This window comes from Zalophus californianus, chromosome 5 (genome assembly GCF_009762305.2).
Source record: "Zalophus californianus isolate mZalCal1 chromosome 5, mZalCal1.pri.v2, whole genome shotgun sequence".
Classification (NCBI taxonomy): Eukaryota; Metazoa; Chordata; class Mammalia; order Carnivora; family Otariidae; genus Zalophus; species Zalophus californianus.
This window is the reverse complement of record NC_045599.1, coordinates 46,820,882-46,838,464: the sequence shown is the minus strand read 5'-3', so window position 1 is coordinate 46,838,464 and position 17,583 is coordinate 46,820,882. Positions and strand designations below refer to the sequence as shown.

Sequence of the window (17,583 nt, the reverse complement as noted above, 5' to 3'; positions counted from 1 at the left end):
CTTCAACATAGCCAGATTCATACACTTTAATCTGGCATACTTCTAGTATATTTGTAGTATGATTATCAATATAGTAGATATCACTCAAAGTTATATGTAACAGTAAATGTTTTTATGAACAAATTTTTACTATCAAGATGCATTAAATAACACCTTTGCTTTGTTTAGATACCCAAATTATCTAAAACTGATTAAGAAATTAATTTTCTCTTTCTTAGTTAAAATGAAATTTACCTGCAACTGTTACCTATGTCAATGAGTTTCAGTACATCTTCAACACATTTGACCTCCCGTTCCTGTAATCCCACCACTTGAACCTGCTGTTTTCCATCTTCTAGCACTCTTAATTTTGTTTTCCTGTTTAGCAAGTCAAACACCTGTTTAAAAAAAAATAATTAGAAAACTAGCTTTAAAGGAAAAGACTCAGTTCTACAAAAATGAATCGGAGTCCGAAAATTATTTCAGAAAATTAGAATAATGCTCAATACTGAAGCTGAGACTTTCAAAGGGAATTTTTAAAAATCTCAACAAAATACTAACATAATATTCTAATACATATAAAAATATGTGGTGCAATGGCTGCACAACATGAATGTAGTTAATGCCAGTGAACTTGTACACAAAAAAATGGGTAAAATGTTAAATTTTATGTTATACATATATTAAACCACAATTTAACACCCTCTCCCAAAAACTCAGGGTTTTTTTTTTTAAGTTTCCACTTACCTTTCCACTATAAATTTCAAAAAAGGTTGCATATACTTGAAGTTCTAACTTCTTATAGTTTGGCTTCTTTAACATTAAAAAGACATCTCGAGCTGTCAAGAATTTCATATGGAGAAAATGTGTTAAGACTTTTAAATACTACCTTTTTTTAAAAAAAAGATTTTATTTAATTTGAGAGAGAGAGGGAGAGAGAGAGAGAGAGCATGAACAGGGGAGAGGGGCAGAAAGAGAGGGAGAAGCAGACTTCCTGCTGAGCAGGGAGTCTGATGCGGGGCTTGATCCCAGCACCCTGAGATCATGACCTGAGCAGATGCTTAAATGACTGAGCCACCCAGGCACCCTGCAAATACTATCTTTAAAAAGCAATTCAGGGTGTCTGGGTGGCTCAGGCAGTTAAGCATCTGCCTTCAACTCAGGTCATGATCAGGATCCCAGGAGCCTGCTTCTCCCTCTGCCTCTCTCGCTCTGTCTCTCATGAATAAATAAATAAAATCTTAAAAAAAAAAAAGCAATTCAAATGTTCTCTATTTAGAGGAATCAGTGTATCTTTACCTAGAATGACAGTGTCAATAAAAAAAATGAAGACTAAAGTAAACATTAATTTTACAAAAAAAAAGTAATAGTTTTTTTTACACAAGTATAGATGCCACTCTCTTTCATATTCAATAAAAGAATGCTACTACTTTTTTTTTTAAGATTTTATTTATTCATTTGACAGAGAGAGACACAGTAAGAGAGGGAACACAAGCAGGGAGATGGGAGAGGGAGAAGCAGGCTTCCCACTGAGCAGGGAGCCCGATGCGGGGCTCGATCCCAAGACCCCCGGGATCATGACCTGAGCCGAAGGCAGACGCTTAACGACTGAGCCACCCAGGCACCCCAACTTATTCTTATAAATAACATAAAATTACAGGCGGTCATAGCAAGGTTATTCCCATAACCACACCAAACAGAAGCTTTTCACACAACAGCTATTCAACGACAAATACTAAGCTCCAATAATATGCCAGATTAAAATGACACAAATATAACCAAGATTCCTGTCCCAAAAGCTTAATCTCACGATTCTTTTCAAGTGGTCTAACAACCTAAAATTGACATAACATACAAATTTAACTTTACGGTTACCCTGAAAGTCCTGAACAATATTTCCAAGTTTTATTTCAAAGCCACCTGAGTAATATTCAAGAATAGTACAAATGATATACAAAAAGACAAGTTACCTGCTAATGCATAAATTCCTTTAGAACAATCTTGGTTCTTTCCAGAAAAGTCACCTCCCATAGTCTACAGGTTAAAAAGGAAATAATAATAGATATTATTCAGGAATAAATCTTAAGAATTTAGGTCTTAGAATTAAGCCATAAGGAAAATAAACAAGCTGTATAGGAGGATATAACTAATGAATTACTCACATGAGTTTTTCCACTCCCAGTCTGCCCATAAGCAAAGCATGTAGCCATTCCCCTTTCAAATATAGTTTCCACTAGTGGTCTAGCTGTAAACCTTAAAATTAGAATGCAGTAGTCAGAATGTGCCATCAATATTTAAATTAAGTAAATAAAATACCAAGTCTTATTAATAAACAAAACTCATACCAATATTTTTAACAAATCAATGGGCTCAACTGTCAGACTACAACTGAGCCCACTGATTTGTTAAAATTTTTAAATCTTATCCTAAAATTGCTTAAAGCTATTTAAAGCATAATTTCAAGTAATTCCATAATAAATGATGGTCACAATGGACCAAAAAAAAGAAAGAAGAAAAAGGAAGTAACTGAGCTAAGACATGTGTACGTAGAAGACAATATGAAAGTTTTAAAAAATAACAACAAAAAATTATATTAGGCAAAAGTAAGGTTTATACAATGAAAAGCAAAAAACCAAACAACCAACCAAAAAACCCACACCACCAGGATTAAAAGTTTAACAGAAATCAAATCAAAAGAGTGATAATCTCAAGAGAAAAAAAAAAACTATAAAAATATTATCTTAAGGCCATCTACCCAAGTAGAAAAGTGAATATAGCTAAGTAAATATAAATTATACTTATAAGACACTGAGCTTGGAGTTGATAGTCTTAGTTCAGGAGAAGGATGCAAAAATATTATGGCTTGAATTATTATTATTTTTAAATCTATTATTGTAATCACTTCTAGAGTTAAAATTAAAAGGAGGGATAAGAAATACTTCACTGGGCAGAGCTCTAAAAACTGTAATGGGAAACAAATTTTTTTTAATTTTTTAATTTTATTATGTTATGTTAATCACCATACATTACATCATTAGTTTTTGATGTAGTGTTCCATGATTCATTGTTTGTGTGTAACACCCAGTGCTCCATGCAGTATGTGCCCTCTTTAATACCCATCACTGGGCTAACCCATGCCCCCACCCCCTCCCCTCTAGAACCCTCAGTTTGTTTCTCAGAGACCATAGTCTCTCATGGGTCCTCTCCCCCACTGATTTACCCCCCTTCATTTCTCCCTTCCTACTATCTTCTTTTTTTTAACATATATTGCATTATTTGTTTCAGAAGTACAGATCTGTGATTCAACAGTCTTGCACAATTCACAGTGCTCACCATAGCACATCCCCTCCCCAGTGTCTATCACCCAGCCACCCCAACCCTCCCACTCCCCACCACTCCAGCAACCCTCAGTTTGTGGAAACAAATCTTTTTTTTTTTTATATAGGCTTCAAATAATGTATGCGGAACATTTTATACAGTTTTGCTGAATTTTTTTAAAGGAACAACTGAAAAAGGTACAGAACAAAAGGAGCAGGAAAAAGTAGTCAAACGGAAGTAGAGAATGAGTCTGCAGAGTGATTAGACAAAAAAAGGCCTACCTCGAATTTCCTCAAAGCTAAATAAAGGGGATAGCATCAATATTGGTAAAGTTAAGAAGCATATATATAAGGTAAAACAGAATGTTTACTAAATCTAGCATATTCAGAGAAACATACCTTATAATTATAAAGTCAGACTATTTTATGAAGCAGGAGTGGAAGTAGAGAAGGGAGTAGGGGTAAGAAGAGGACTTTATTCTCGGGTAAAAAAAAATACACAATTGATATTAATAGTTCCCTTTTAAAACAAATTCTTCATAATACCATTTAGCATTCACACTTCCTTTAATTTTCTCTTTCTTTACAACTGAACTCCCAGTTTACTGGCTTAAGCCCAATGGAGCTGATCTCAATATTTCATTAATAAGTCTTCAATTCTTAGGACTCTTATTAACTCTTTTTGTTTTCCAGCCATATTTATAAAATGAAAAGGCAAGAAAAAGCATTCAAGTAACTGCCAAGACAGTCCTATATAGACTAAAATAGCACGCTGTTAAAACTGACCTGTTATAATTAGAAGGCAATGTTTACAAACTATGTATGAAAATCTAAATTTGGCATTCAACTTTGGGATATCAATGTGTAATACTTGTAAAGTTTGAATTATTTATAAGTTGAGTAAGTGAACATATAGAATTTCATGTATTACAACTATCCCAATGCTCAAAGATGATAAAAACTCGGCAAATGCAAGTAGGTTTACAGACCTTTTTTCCTTTTTGCCTTACATGGTGGTGACATGTGAAATAAAGGTTTAGAAACTTAAGGATATAACAAATATTCCAAATTTCTTTACTAAAACAGAGATTAAAAAGCAAAAAGTAAAAGTCCCCTTCTAAGTACATCAAATTCCTAGAACTACAGAAAATGCCTACATTCTCCAGAAATTTCCTATCCATATATATATAAAATGTATGAGATATGTGTATATTAGTAATAAAAACTATGATTTTGGGGTAACACTAAAGAGAACAAATAGTAATACTCATTATTGTGTTTATACCATAACCTTTGTTTAAACTCAAAATAAAAAAGCATATTGCCACTTTTGGAGAGATATGCCAAGATCAATGCAAGGTTCAGGGTGGTGATAAATATACAGCATAAGAACAAAATTGTTATTTAAAACAAATTTACCTACCTGTAAACCATTTCATTAGGAGCTGAGTCATCAAAGGCATAATCAAAACGAAATGTTTGGTTTTCTAGGTACCTTGTTAAATCTACTTTTTGTTTTGGTTCATGTACCATCACAACATCTTTACTAGGGATTGTGATTACATCAAGATCTTTCATTTGAGTTTCTAAAAGAATAAATGAAAATTAATGCCCAGTAATTTTCACAGCATTTCAATGTAATAAGTACTTTCTAAAAAAGTAGTAAGAATTTTAATAGAAATATTAATTCTATAAATATAAATCTCATAAATATGCCATTCAAGAAGACATATTTCAACAACCAAGTAAAAAAAAAATACTATCAAAATTTATGTGAAGAACCAGAAATGGAATGATTCATAGAGTAATAACAAATCAACAGATCTAACCAAAGAAATCTGCATAATGATTATGTACAAATAAAATGATTTATATTTAACTCTTCCAAACGAATTTAATTTCTGCTATCATGAAAATAAATACCAACTGGACAAAATCAACCTTTCATTAAAAGTTCAAAAAGCGTCATACCTTTTTTATTGAGTGGTCGTTTTCTTACACAAACACATATCCTATGTTCATCAATCTAGAAATAAAATATTTTATTTCAATATTTATCAGTGTTATATAAAACACTGAAAAGTCAGTTATGCAATATTTCCTACAGAGATTTTAGAAATTTATGCATTGCATAAATAGGATAAACTTAAAAAACAAATTAGGATGTACAAATTTTAATAGTTAAAAGACCATGATTTCTAAAATTCTGAGCATAATGGAAAATTACTCATTTTGTTATTTGGTAAACAATTAGGAAATAACTCGTAGAGGCCTCTACTGTTCCTATTAGTAGCATAAGGTTCACATTAAGAAGCTGCCTTACTTCAATATATGCTGCATATAACAAAAGCAAAATTTCCTACCAAGTAGTGTACTGTCAGGTTGATTAAAGGGAAAGGTGTTGACAAAGATAACTAAGAATAGCAAGAAATGCAATTCTCAGATTATTGGTGAGCAAAATAACTCCAACAATTTTATAATAGCCAATTCTTATACATTAATATTTTTTTCATAAAATTTATGCTCCCAATACTTCCCTTTTAATAATAAATCTATAACACGGGGATTGGCAAAATATAGTCTGCGGGCCTAATCCAGCCCACTACCTGCTTTTGTACAGTTTTAATGACACAGTTGCACTCATTTGTTCAGATATCACCTATCACTGCTTTCATACTACAAAGGCAAAATTGATTACTTGTGATGAAGACCATATGGTTCACAAAGCCAGAATTATTTACTATCCGGGCCTTTTAAGAAAAAGTTTGCCAATCAGATGTAGTAGATTAAATACATGTAGGGTAGCAAGGACTAAACTATACACACAAGTATTATGAACAACAACTCTCTGAAATCCTAAACAGTACATCAGCCTGACACAAATGTATTTTATCTACCCAAGGTATTCTGTATATGCTAGGTCAGATGGATTATTTTTCTTAAGTATCAATTACTCACAAAATAATCCCTGTCCAAAAAATTCTCATTCTTCAAGAGGAAAGTAGTTGAGTAATAGGGAAGCAGAATATGTTTTGAGCACGAGATTTCTGGTCTAGTATGGTCCTCAACAGCCATCACTTACTGTTAAAAAGCCAGACTAACATTTATTTAAAAATAACAAATTAACTAATAGTAAATTAGTTTGATAGTGGGAATTTATAGCCCAAATCAAAGAGGAAATAAGCTTGGAACTGGGATAAAAGTTTCAGTGATGGTCAGAAAGGAGAATGGGTCTTCTGACATCATTCCTTTAACTGCTGTTCTGCTCTATCAAAGACAGAGAGGCTTTGCTTTGAAAAGAACATCTCTGTGGGAAGCATGTCTGATAAATCAAATTATGGGAGATAAGCATAAATGTGAATGATTTCTTGATTTTCACCTTAAAACATGGGGAATGTACACCTATAAAGAAAAAAAAAACACTACACAGCTAAATCCAGTACTAAGTGGGCACTGAACATGTTTTGTTTTGTTTTTTTACAGCACAAAAAAATTCCAGAACAATAGTTTACAAAGAATCTTACAGGATCTGCTGTTGTTAATGGTCTATAATCCAAACTTCCTCTAAAGTCTCTGATCATACACATAATTTCATAATTTGGGTTTGTAGCATCAACATCCTACACGGAGACAGAGAAAATTCATCATTTATTAACATTATAATAATGGATATTGTTGCATTTATGTTTTTGTTTTTTAAGTAGGTTCCACACCCAGCATGAAGCCCAATGTGAGGCTTGAACTCACGATCCTGACTGAGATCAAGAGGCGGACGCTTAAGTGTCTGAACCACCCAGCTGCCCCTGTTGCAAATTAAATATGGTTTGCAAATTAAAATTAAATTCATAGGTTGTGGAGTGTCTGTTTTACTTTTAAGTTTTTAAAAAATCAATCAATCAATCAATCAATCAGGAGATTGTGTCATTGCCAAGCCCAAACTCAAACTAGAGGCATCATAAAATTTAGTTTCAGAGTTCAGGATTAAAAATATGCCCAGTAATCATATTTCATATTAAATACATAATTCTGTTAGTCTACATACATTCTGTTAACTGTAAACCAAACAGTCCTCATTAAAACCACCCTTGAATTATTTCAAAAATTCATCTGTTACACATATGACTTAATCATCCTAGAAAATGAAGCAAGAAATAGTGCTCATCTTAAACATCAATAAAGAACTCTAGAAAAACTGAAATTCTACAAAAATTCATTTAATCAGATTTTTCTTCACCATGCTTAATCCAGTTATCCAGCAAAGTCAAAATAGAGATTCATTTATGTTCATTTTCTGTTTTGGTTGACTCGCTAAAAAAATTTAAAAACCTAAGGCATGGTAAAACCACCTCAAATGAACAGGACTTAAAGGAATCAAAAGACAAGATAATTTTTGAAATCTTTAAAATTCAAATTACTGAATGTTGACTGCAATTTACTTTTTTGCTTCAAAACTGAGAAAATTCAGATTAAGACACACGTATCAATAGTTAACAGCCTCTCTTAGCCATGAGTAATAAATTATTAAACATTCTAGGAAGTTAGATTTTTTTCATGCACCATGTGAAGATTTGCTTTGAATATTAATTTCAAAACTGTTAAACTTACTTTCAATTAACTTTCTTTTAGGAAACAACACCAACTATGTCAATGGAAAAAGTGAATGTAAAGTTAAAATTAAGGGATCACAAAGAGATATGAAAATATTATGAAGTTCCCACAGGAAACACCAGGTGGCATCCGTGCTAAGTATCAGTAGATCTATCTGTATTGTGTTTTACTTATTTCAAAACCCAACTGGCCATTCTCAGATCACTTTAAGATATAACCTGATTTATTCATGTTGAATTTTATACTGGTTCCTAATTCCGTAACACAACATCTTTACAATTAAGGGCATTTGAATATACTTCTAAATAAAGAAACAATCCCGACGTTTTAATAGAGGAACAAGTTCTAAGAATATAATAGATATAATACAAGCACATGAGAAATTATATGCACAGAAACAGAATTTCTAATAGGTGAAGAGCTATATAGAGATAAAAGACCAGTCTTCTATAAAATTTTTCCATTGTTAGTAAAAAGTTTTGTTACCATCTAAAGGAAACATGAGAGGCACAACAGAGATATACTTTTAATATCTAGTATAAATTAAAACAGAAAGAATTTCCCCTTTCATTGTGATATGCTGGATTTACTAACCATGGAAAAACAATAATAAAATTTGTAGTATAATCGTCTACTTTATAATCATCTACTTTAACTAGATACTCTTCTGAATATATTTTTAGATCTTTTCAGAAAGTCAAAGTCTTATTATTCTTGAAAGGTATAATGGCTGCGTTAGAATTGTAACACAATGGATTATTATTCAAAATGGAACAAATGTTAGGGCTACACATATCCACTAAAACGTGAAAAGTACATGTAGTAAAAATCTGTTACGGTAACATATTTTCACAAGAGTTTACATTATTTCTTATTATCAGTTTAGATTTCAACTAAAGGAACTATATTGAAATCTTTAATTGAATGCCTCAACTACTTTTTCAAAAGCAAATCACTTTCACTGACACCATCTACATCTTCAGTTCATGCATAAACAAAATGTGTTTCTGTTACAAACCTGGGCTCTTTTTTCTCTAAGTTCTTGTTGCTGTAGTCTTCTTTTTTCTCGTTTTTCTTGTAATTTCTCTACTTCTTTCACACAATTAGATTTTCTACGTGCTGAAAGAAGAAGATGAGCTGTAGAAGTTCAGCTGTCTTTTTTACAGTACTGTACTTACACTCAAAAATTTTATGTATAATTTCACCACATACACCCAAAAAACGGTACACAGTGACAAAGCATGCCTTTAACAACTATGTGAACTTATGAGCTGCTTTAACAAAACCAGGAACAGGACAATATACAGATAGCAGTCAAGAAAAATGACTTTAACATATTGATACATGTCATCTCTTGGTTTACAATCACAGATGTATGAATTGGAAAGGATTGAGAAGTATAAGAAATACTTCCATAGCATCTGTCAAATTATCTGACCAGAATTTTAAATTCAAAGCAAGTGAAATATTGTTATAATTTTGTATTTGTAAATTTTCTCCAAAATATACATTTCAAAACCCAATTAACAGACTAAACTAACAAAAAAAAAAATCTTCCACAGTGGTAAAATGAAATCTGCAATCAAGCTTATAATTAGACTCTTTACCATTTGGGGACTTCTAAGGATGACCAAGAGAGAATACATGTATGCCTAAAATGACTGAATCCTCGATACATGATTTACATACAAGGGGGTCCAAATTCCTTTTTTGCAGCTTGAACTGGAGATATATCTGAAACACTACCATTCTGTTGTGCAGAGGAAGACTGCTCAGGAAGCTGACTAGGCCGTGCACGTGCAGAACCAACCACTGCAAGTGAAATAAAAATTTTAAATTCAGAACAGAAAATCAGTAAAGGTGAACCCTAGTAAAAGGAACAGAGATATCTCAAAAGAACTGATACTTATGAGCTGTCAGTTTTCTACTTATGTGGGTATAAGAGAATATGTAATAATCAATTTTGTTCAATAAACTAACAAGCCAAGAGGTTTTCAAGGTAATATGTGCAGAGACTTGGGTTCCACCAATGTAATTTTAGCTACAAAACTCAATTTGAATAATTTATGTAAAAACCAAAGCCAAGCTCGACTTTTAATAATCATTTAAAAAATATAAGTGTGCAGGGGTGTCTGGGTGGCTCAGCCAGTTGAGTGGCTGGCTCTTGATTTCGGCTCAGCTTATGATCTTAGGGTCCTGGAATCAAGCCCTGTGTCCAGCTCTGCGTTTAGCAGGGAGTCTGCTTGAGGATTCTTTCTCTCTCTCCCCCTCTCTCTTTGCCTCTGCCCCGCTTGAGCTTTCCCTCTCTCTAAAATGAATAAATAAATCTTAAAAGGGCCCCCCCAAATATATATATTTAAGTGTGCAAAATATAAATTTTAAATTTAAATGCATTGTCATTTTGAAAAATTTACACAATTCTGAAGTACATAAAGTAAAAAACACTCCTTTGACCCTCCCTGTAATTCCAAATCCACTCTTTGCTCCTCAAAAGATGCAAATTTTCAGCAGAGAATTTCCCAATGTATATGTTATAAAAGTGGAAAAATAAATATGAAGTAAAATATAAGCACCACATTTTACAAAGCAATATAAATTTTCAAAAGATTGAAGGGAAGGATAGTTTTAAAGTGCAGGACTTTCCCTCTACCTCCAAGCTCTCTTTTAATACCTACTGCCTGTCCTGCCCCACGTACAGAGGAACATCACCACCAGAAATTACAATTCTGAATTGCTGAAGGGTAGAAAAGAAATTAACTGTGCTTTACATTTCCTTGCTGAAAATACACGGAAGACCCGCAATTAACTGCAAATTGTCCCTGTTCAACTTTTCTTTAGCTGACTCCCAAGTTACCCATGAATCTTTTGGGAAGACTGTTAGCCAGAAAGTCACATAAAATGGGATTAGATTTATTCCTGTGAACTCAATGAACTGACTACTGCCCCATTCCTCTCTTTCTCATGATACTCTTCCCAGATCTGCAAAGTCATTGGGTAAAGGAGATTAATCAAAAATTGCATATAACAGAGTTTCATATTCATCACTTACCTTAATAAATCATTTTTTATATTATTGACTTTTTTCAAGATTTTATTTATTTATTTGAGAGAGAAAGAGAGAGAGCGTGAGTCGGGGAAGGGGCAGAGGGAGAGGGAGAAGCACATAGAGAAGCAGGTGGAGAAGCAGGCTCCCTGCTCAGCAGGGAGCCCCATGTGGGACTCGATCCCAGGACCCCAGGGATCATGACCTAGGCCGAAGACAGACACTTAACTGACTGAGCCACCCAGGTGCCCCTATTATTGACATTACTGTATTAGGAAACCAAGAAGATACCAATCTTCAAATTAGCCATATAAAGTATAAATGAATAATAGTGTCAAGGGTAATATTCACCTTTGATTTACCTTGCTGGGGCCATACTAGAAAGTTAATAGACAAAATTAATAGATAAATGTTTACCTCTGTTATCTCTTGGAGGAGGGTCATTCTTAATAGAAGCCACAGTCCGTCGATTCTGCAAGAGAAAAATAAAAACGCTCACTGTACTTTCTCTCTTTACTCCTCATATATTTATCATAATTTGGGCTTCCTTTAATTAAACAAAAGTAGGTGAACATAATATAAAACTAAACAGAAAAACTATAAATAATCTTCTAATAATTACTACTAATGCCATCAGTATTCAAGTTTTTTATGTGAGTATTGCCCACCACCTCTCCAGAAAATGCAATATTCCAGAATTAGCACGAGGCAGGCACTGCTCATATTAAGTCACTCAATCTTCACAACAACCCTATGGGGTCATTACTATTATTATTCTGGTTCCATAGATGAGAAAACTGAAGCAAAGAGAAGTTATTTCAGTAAAGGGTATAGTTTTAGCCACCATGCTAAAACCATGTAATACATTTCAAAGGTATGTATTACATTTCATCTTTGGATGTCAGAGTAATCAATAAAATACTGGTTTTAGACAACCTACGATCTAACTATTAAACTTAAACATCAAAATACCAGGATAATGCTCACTGTCATTTATACTAAAAGACTTTTAGACTTTCAAAGACTTGGAACTGCATAGACTAGGGCAGCAAATTTTTGATCCTATCCTTTATTTACCAAGACTTCATTTTATTCACCTGAAAAAAAGGTATCAAATAATGTCATGGCTCTCAACGCTAGAGAGAACATTTGCACATTTAAATCAGATAGTAATTTTAATAGTAATTAAAAGAATATTGATGCGAGGGCCTCAATTTAGAGAAAATAAAACTGAACTGCTGGGAGTGGACAAGGCATCAGTATTTTGAAAAATTCTATAAGTGATTTTAATGCATAGCAAAGGTTGTTAATGACATACGAAGAAGGATCATCATTCACAGCTGTGAAGCCAAATATGAAAAACAATCCATCTACAAGTCATAACTAATGACGTCTAAGCAGTGACACTCAATATGCTGAATTATATGAACTGAAAATCTGCTTTATGTTCACATGCATAATTTAAAAGGTAGAATGCTTTGCTGATATTGTTAAGCTTCTATCACATGATATTTGGATACTGATGTATGTCTTCCCTGTAAGACACCAAGTTCCTCTAGTGTTAAAGTCATGTAATTCATCTTTGTGATAAAATCAACAATGTAGAAAAATTAACAAATGCTTGTTGAACTAAACACACAGAACTGCAGATTCAACAACTGTGAGTGACTACCTGGTTTCAAAAGAGCTGCACTTTAATACACAATTTTAACAGTGAGAAATTTCAATAGGAAGGAAGAGGAATTATCTTTTAAAGTAATAAAAATGGCATGGTTTTTATTTTTATAAAGATAAAATTGTTAGAGAGGATATATAGCATGGTCTTAAGTTTATCTTCACAGATAATACAGAAGTAGTTAAACTGTTCTCTATCATTTCCCATCTTTCTCTAATAAACATAAATAGCAGAATTACTATTTTCAAAGACTACTGGAGTGGGAATTTATTATGAATAATAAACATTCTTTCTTTATCTAAGTCATATGTATTCCCTCAACAAACACTGACAAGGAAATGGTTCTGACATCCCTATCTCCTGGGGAGCTATTAGTCTTAGGAAAAATCCTAATCAGGAAAGAATTTCTAAGATTTTACCTAATAATTATTGTAACTGTGAACTGGACAACCTCAATCCTTGAAAGAATGTATGCATAAACATGGCATGTAGGTGGCAGAAAGAATTACAGGTTTTTTTTAAAAAAAGCAAACTAATACTTAAAATATACTCTTCACAGCCTGTTCATTTCAAACCAGAAAATACACACGCACACACACCCCACACACCCCTAACTCTAAATTTTCATTACTAACCTTTACAATTTTGTTTACTTTGGCTGAAGATGTTGGAGGTGGAGGTGTTTCTGGACTGGGTTCAATTTCTTCATCAGGTACAAGGTCAGGGTTAAGTGAAAAGATGCTCTCAAGGTCAATCTGTTTTAAAAAAATGCATATATCTTTAGAGTACATTTTGACAATTAACCTTTTATTTTACAAATTTACACACAATGATTGTCAAATGATTTCAGCCTCATGAATAGTACTGCCTTAAAAACAAAATTATCTACAGTTGCAACCCACATATTAGGACAGCTATTAAGACAGCATTTTGTGGTTCTTTTACTTACAAGGTGCAGGAAGAATCTATCTTTCTTTGAATGAAATGTTTTAATCATTTGAAAGGTTTTCTAGAAATGATAAAGAATACATGTACTATATAAAAAAGTATATACTTTTCAGTTTTGTTTTATATTTGGAACCTTGATTGCAGGACTAGAAATAAAATTTAGCTCAGTGATTGGGGCGCCTAGCTCAGTCAGTGGAGCATGCGTCTCTTGATCTTGGGGCTATGGGTTTGAGCCCCATGCTGTGTGTAGAGATTACTTAAAAATGAAATCTAAAAAAAAAAATAAAAAAATTTTAACCCAGTGATCATACCTCTTTGCCTTTTGTATCTCCATTTTCTATCCATTCAACAGTTACACTTTCATTATCTTCATTTAAAGACGTTACCATTGCTTGATGTATTCGGCCTAAGTGGCAATAAAATATACATTTTAATCCATAAATTATGGTATTCCTAAACAATGTCAAATACAGTTTTATAACTTACAAACTTTTGGAAGACCATGATACTAGTTTTCTTACGAGGGATTTCCACACTCTCACACAATTAGGGAATGAACTTTGTCCATGCAATCATTAATCAATGTGCTGTCAAGACCAGAACTCAAGAAACTGGATTAGACTGAAAGTGTATTTTCAACAAACATGGAAAATGGTTACACAATGGCAGAGAATGTCTGAAATTTTATACCACTATATAGTTCTAATCATTACAAAGTTTCCTTACTATGAGCTGACACTGACTGTAGAACAAAACAAAAATTCAAAAACCAATTTTTTATACTAATATAAAACTTTCTATGTAAAAACCACTATCATGTATTATACAAATTGACATTATTTTTATAAGATTGAGAAAAGGGTTCTAAGTCCAAAAAGGTTGGAAAATGTAATCTAACATATTGTCTTTCTGCATGCTGCCTATCCAGACCTATTCTATACCTTACCTTCTCTGGCAGCTACCTAGTACTTACCATCTGTAGACAGAGGACCTTATATCTAATGTATTAACTTGTTTTCCCTCTCTTAACAGACTGTGGATGTTACTTGTTAATAACCGTAGAACTAAGTAATTATTTTTAATTATTACAGAATATTCCATTATGTTTATTACAACTTACTTCGTATCTATTGATGGTCACTTAGGTTATGTGCAATTTTTTGCTATTATAAACACTACAATGAATACTATTGCACATGTGTCATTATACACTTGTCAGATTATTTCTTTGCAACAAATTCCTAGAAGCAGATCAATAAGTGTTATAAGTGTTTGTGTATTTTTTACTTATTTATTTTCATCTTACCCACCCACTTATTAATCAAAGAAGGATAGAAACTATTTGTTATAGATCCGCATCTACATATTATTTAATAAAATGCTGAACATATGGAATTTTCATATGTATTTCCTGAATGAAATCCTAGGGACATCAATAATTTACCTTTAGTTTATACCTCTTTAAATATCTAAAAAAAACCCAAACAACCCCCCAGCTACATAGTATGTAAAACAAACAATGTTATTGTAATAATAAGGCACTTACTGAGATAAGTGGACATTAGCGAATTGGGTGTTGGGGGTAGAAAGAAATAAGCTGGAAAATACTGGGAGGATTCAAGGGAGAGGCTTTTAAAAAGGGAAAATTAGGTAATATTTACTGCAATTTGATATGGGCAAAAATTAGGTAAACAACCAGAAGTGATATGTGTCAGTCAGGTCCACCAGGAAGCAGATATTGAGACAGGAGGACAAGAGTTTTACTGTGAAAGATAAAAGGGGGAGTAAAACAGGACTAGGCATGGAAAACTTTCACACTGTGATATAGATCTGAAACCTGTGAAGGAAAGGGGACATAAAATAGGACGGAGCAGACAGAGACTCAGACCCTGACACAGATCTGACAAAGTGCTGGCCAACCCAGCAGGGAGCTCCAAAGCAAAGACTGCCTATTAGAACTGTCCCACACGGGGCCAAAATGGAAATACCCCTAGTATCCACACCATGCTCAGTCACTAGCTGGAGGTTTCCCAGGAAACACAAGGCCTCAGCACAAAATCTAAGGAGCCTAAAGGTATTAATACCCAGAGGCTATGAACTAAATGTACTCCCTGGAGCTGAAAGAGTGGCTGAGTTCCTTAAAGCGAGATCCAAGCAGTGTATCTACATAGATACATGCAACAGGATATGAAAAAAAGAGAGACTGAGTTTAATTGGTAGCAGAAGAGTGGACCCCAGAGAGCCATGACCTGCCCTGATGCAGCATTACAATGTAAGGAGGAGCTACCAGCAGTGGTAAACAACAACAAACCCCACATTTATCACCATCTCTACAACATGAGTAGTGAGGCTAAGACCAGCAGCTACTGTCTCCCAAACCTACCACCCCTGACAGCCTTAAATAGCAACACCCACTACCAGGATCGAGATGACTGCAGCAAAGGTTTTGGGAAAAATAAAGCATTTTAATATAAGACATTGATATGATTTCATCAATAGGAAATGACTCCAAAGAAGATGTACTTAAACACTAGACTACCATAAAGAATAACTTTCAGCAGGAAATGGAAAGGCTGTAGTTGAGGTTGAAGAGGAGAAATAAGGGGTCTCCATGCAATTACCAACAGAATTACCATGATAATGAGAATGAGGAAAAGCATATCATGTTGCAAAAGCAAGACCAATACCACATTCCTACTGTTAAGCATCTACTACAACATTCCAACTTCCCTTGGGAAGGAGTAGACTACAAGACCTATCTCACAGGGACCTTAACCTCCAAAGACAGCCTAGAGACATGAGCAACAAAGAGGAAAAAGAAAATCAAGATTTTCTTTTCAAAACCCATTATCAGCAAACCTTAACAGCGGTACCTCCAGAAGTTCAATTACCAATGCAGACACCAGAAAACCTTAAGCCACAAGTTAGCAAAGTCAAAAGCAACTGATCCATTAGTTAAAAAGAAGCTCTAGAGGTTTAGAAAGGCAGACCTGAGAAAATGTTGGCTTATCTCTACCATGGTCCAGTTTACTTAGCCAACAGGAAGAAAGAAATATGAAATTCCAATAACAAGAAATGAATAAAGACCAGTGCTGAATGAATGAATCAAGTCGTGTTTGCTTTTTTGCCGATGGGTGAGAAAACCAGAAATACCTGCAGTATGGGGTTTTGATTATTTTTATCAAAAGCTGTCTCTAAAAAAATGTTTTAAGTCTAACTTTACCCAGTATGACTTTAAAGGTTTATCTATCTTTTTTTTTTTAAGGATTTTATTTATTTGTCAGAGAGACAGCACAAGCAGGGGGAGTGGCAGGCAGAGGGAGAAGCAGGCTCCCCGCTGAGCAGGGAGCCCAATGTGGGACTCGACCCCAGGACCCTGGGATAATGACCTGAGCCGAAGGCAGATGCTTAACTGACTCAGCCACCCAGGAGTCCCTAAAGGTTTTTAAAAAAGCATTGTTTTATATATAGTTCAAGTGAGATACTAAAATTTCTCATTTTTAATTGTAATAAAAAATATTTTTTTTCCAAAGCATCCCATTTCTCTGGTTTGAGAAAATTCTGTATTCCAACCTCACTAATTCATTGTCCTTTGACTCTCCGATACCCCTTTACTTTATTGTAAATTATATCATATACACTTCTACATTAAAAAAAAAGAGAGAGAGAGCAGCATACACCTGTGTATCCACCACCAGTCAGGTTAAGAAACAATACCTCTGAGGGGCACCTGGCTGGTTCAGTTGGTGGAGCATGCAACTCCTGATCTCGGGGTTGTGGGTTCAAGCCCCACGTTGGGTGTAGAGATAACTTAAAAATAAATCTTTACAAAGAAAGAAACAAACAAGCAATACCTTTGAAACTCCATATGCCGCCCTCCCTAAGTGAATTTCCCTCTTTTTTCTTTTTAATTCTTAAAAATTTTTTACCATATTCCCTTCTCTCTTTTTCCCCACCATCACTAGTAACCAGTATCCTATATATTTGAGATAATCATACTGTGGCTTTTCTTT

At 33.8% G+C, this 17,583-nt stretch overlaps 1 protein-coding gene across 6 annotated transcripts in view; it reads right to left on the bottom strand.

Annotated features, from left to right (window-relative positions):
* The window catches only part of KIF2A (kinesin family member 2A), a 69,248-nt gene that overhangs the window by 14,195 nt on the left and 37,470 nt on the right, over positions 1-17,583 (bottom strand). For 4 of the 6 annotated variants that reach the window (XM_027604582.2, XM_027604586.1, XM_027604585.1 and 1 more), the window contains exons 2-13: positions 13,882-13,976; positions 13,258-13,377; positions 11,365-11,419; positions 9,594-9,716; positions 8,923-9,023; positions 6,821-6,916; positions 5,268-5,322; positions 4,720-4,882; positions 2,142-2,232; positions 1,950-2,013; positions 727-818; positions 235-377 (exon numbers count right to left, since the gene is read on the bottom strand). In XM_027604582.2, coding sequence (XP_027460383.1) covers positions 235-377; positions 727-818; positions 1,950-2,013; positions 2,142-2,232; positions 4,720-4,882; positions 5,268-5,322; positions 6,821-6,916; positions 8,923-9,023; positions 9,594-9,716; positions 11,365-11,419; positions 13,258-13,377; positions 13,882-13,976 — 1,198 coding nt within the window. The remainder of the gene's footprint in view (positions 1-234; positions 378-726; positions 819-1,949; positions 2,014-2,141; positions 2,233-4,719; positions 4,883-5,267; positions 5,323-6,820; positions 6,917-8,922; positions 9,024-9,593; positions 9,717-11,364; positions 11,420-13,257; positions 13,378-13,881; positions 13,977-17,583) is intronic. The other 2 variants (XM_027604583.2, XM_027604587.1) reach the window with 1 other exon arrangement.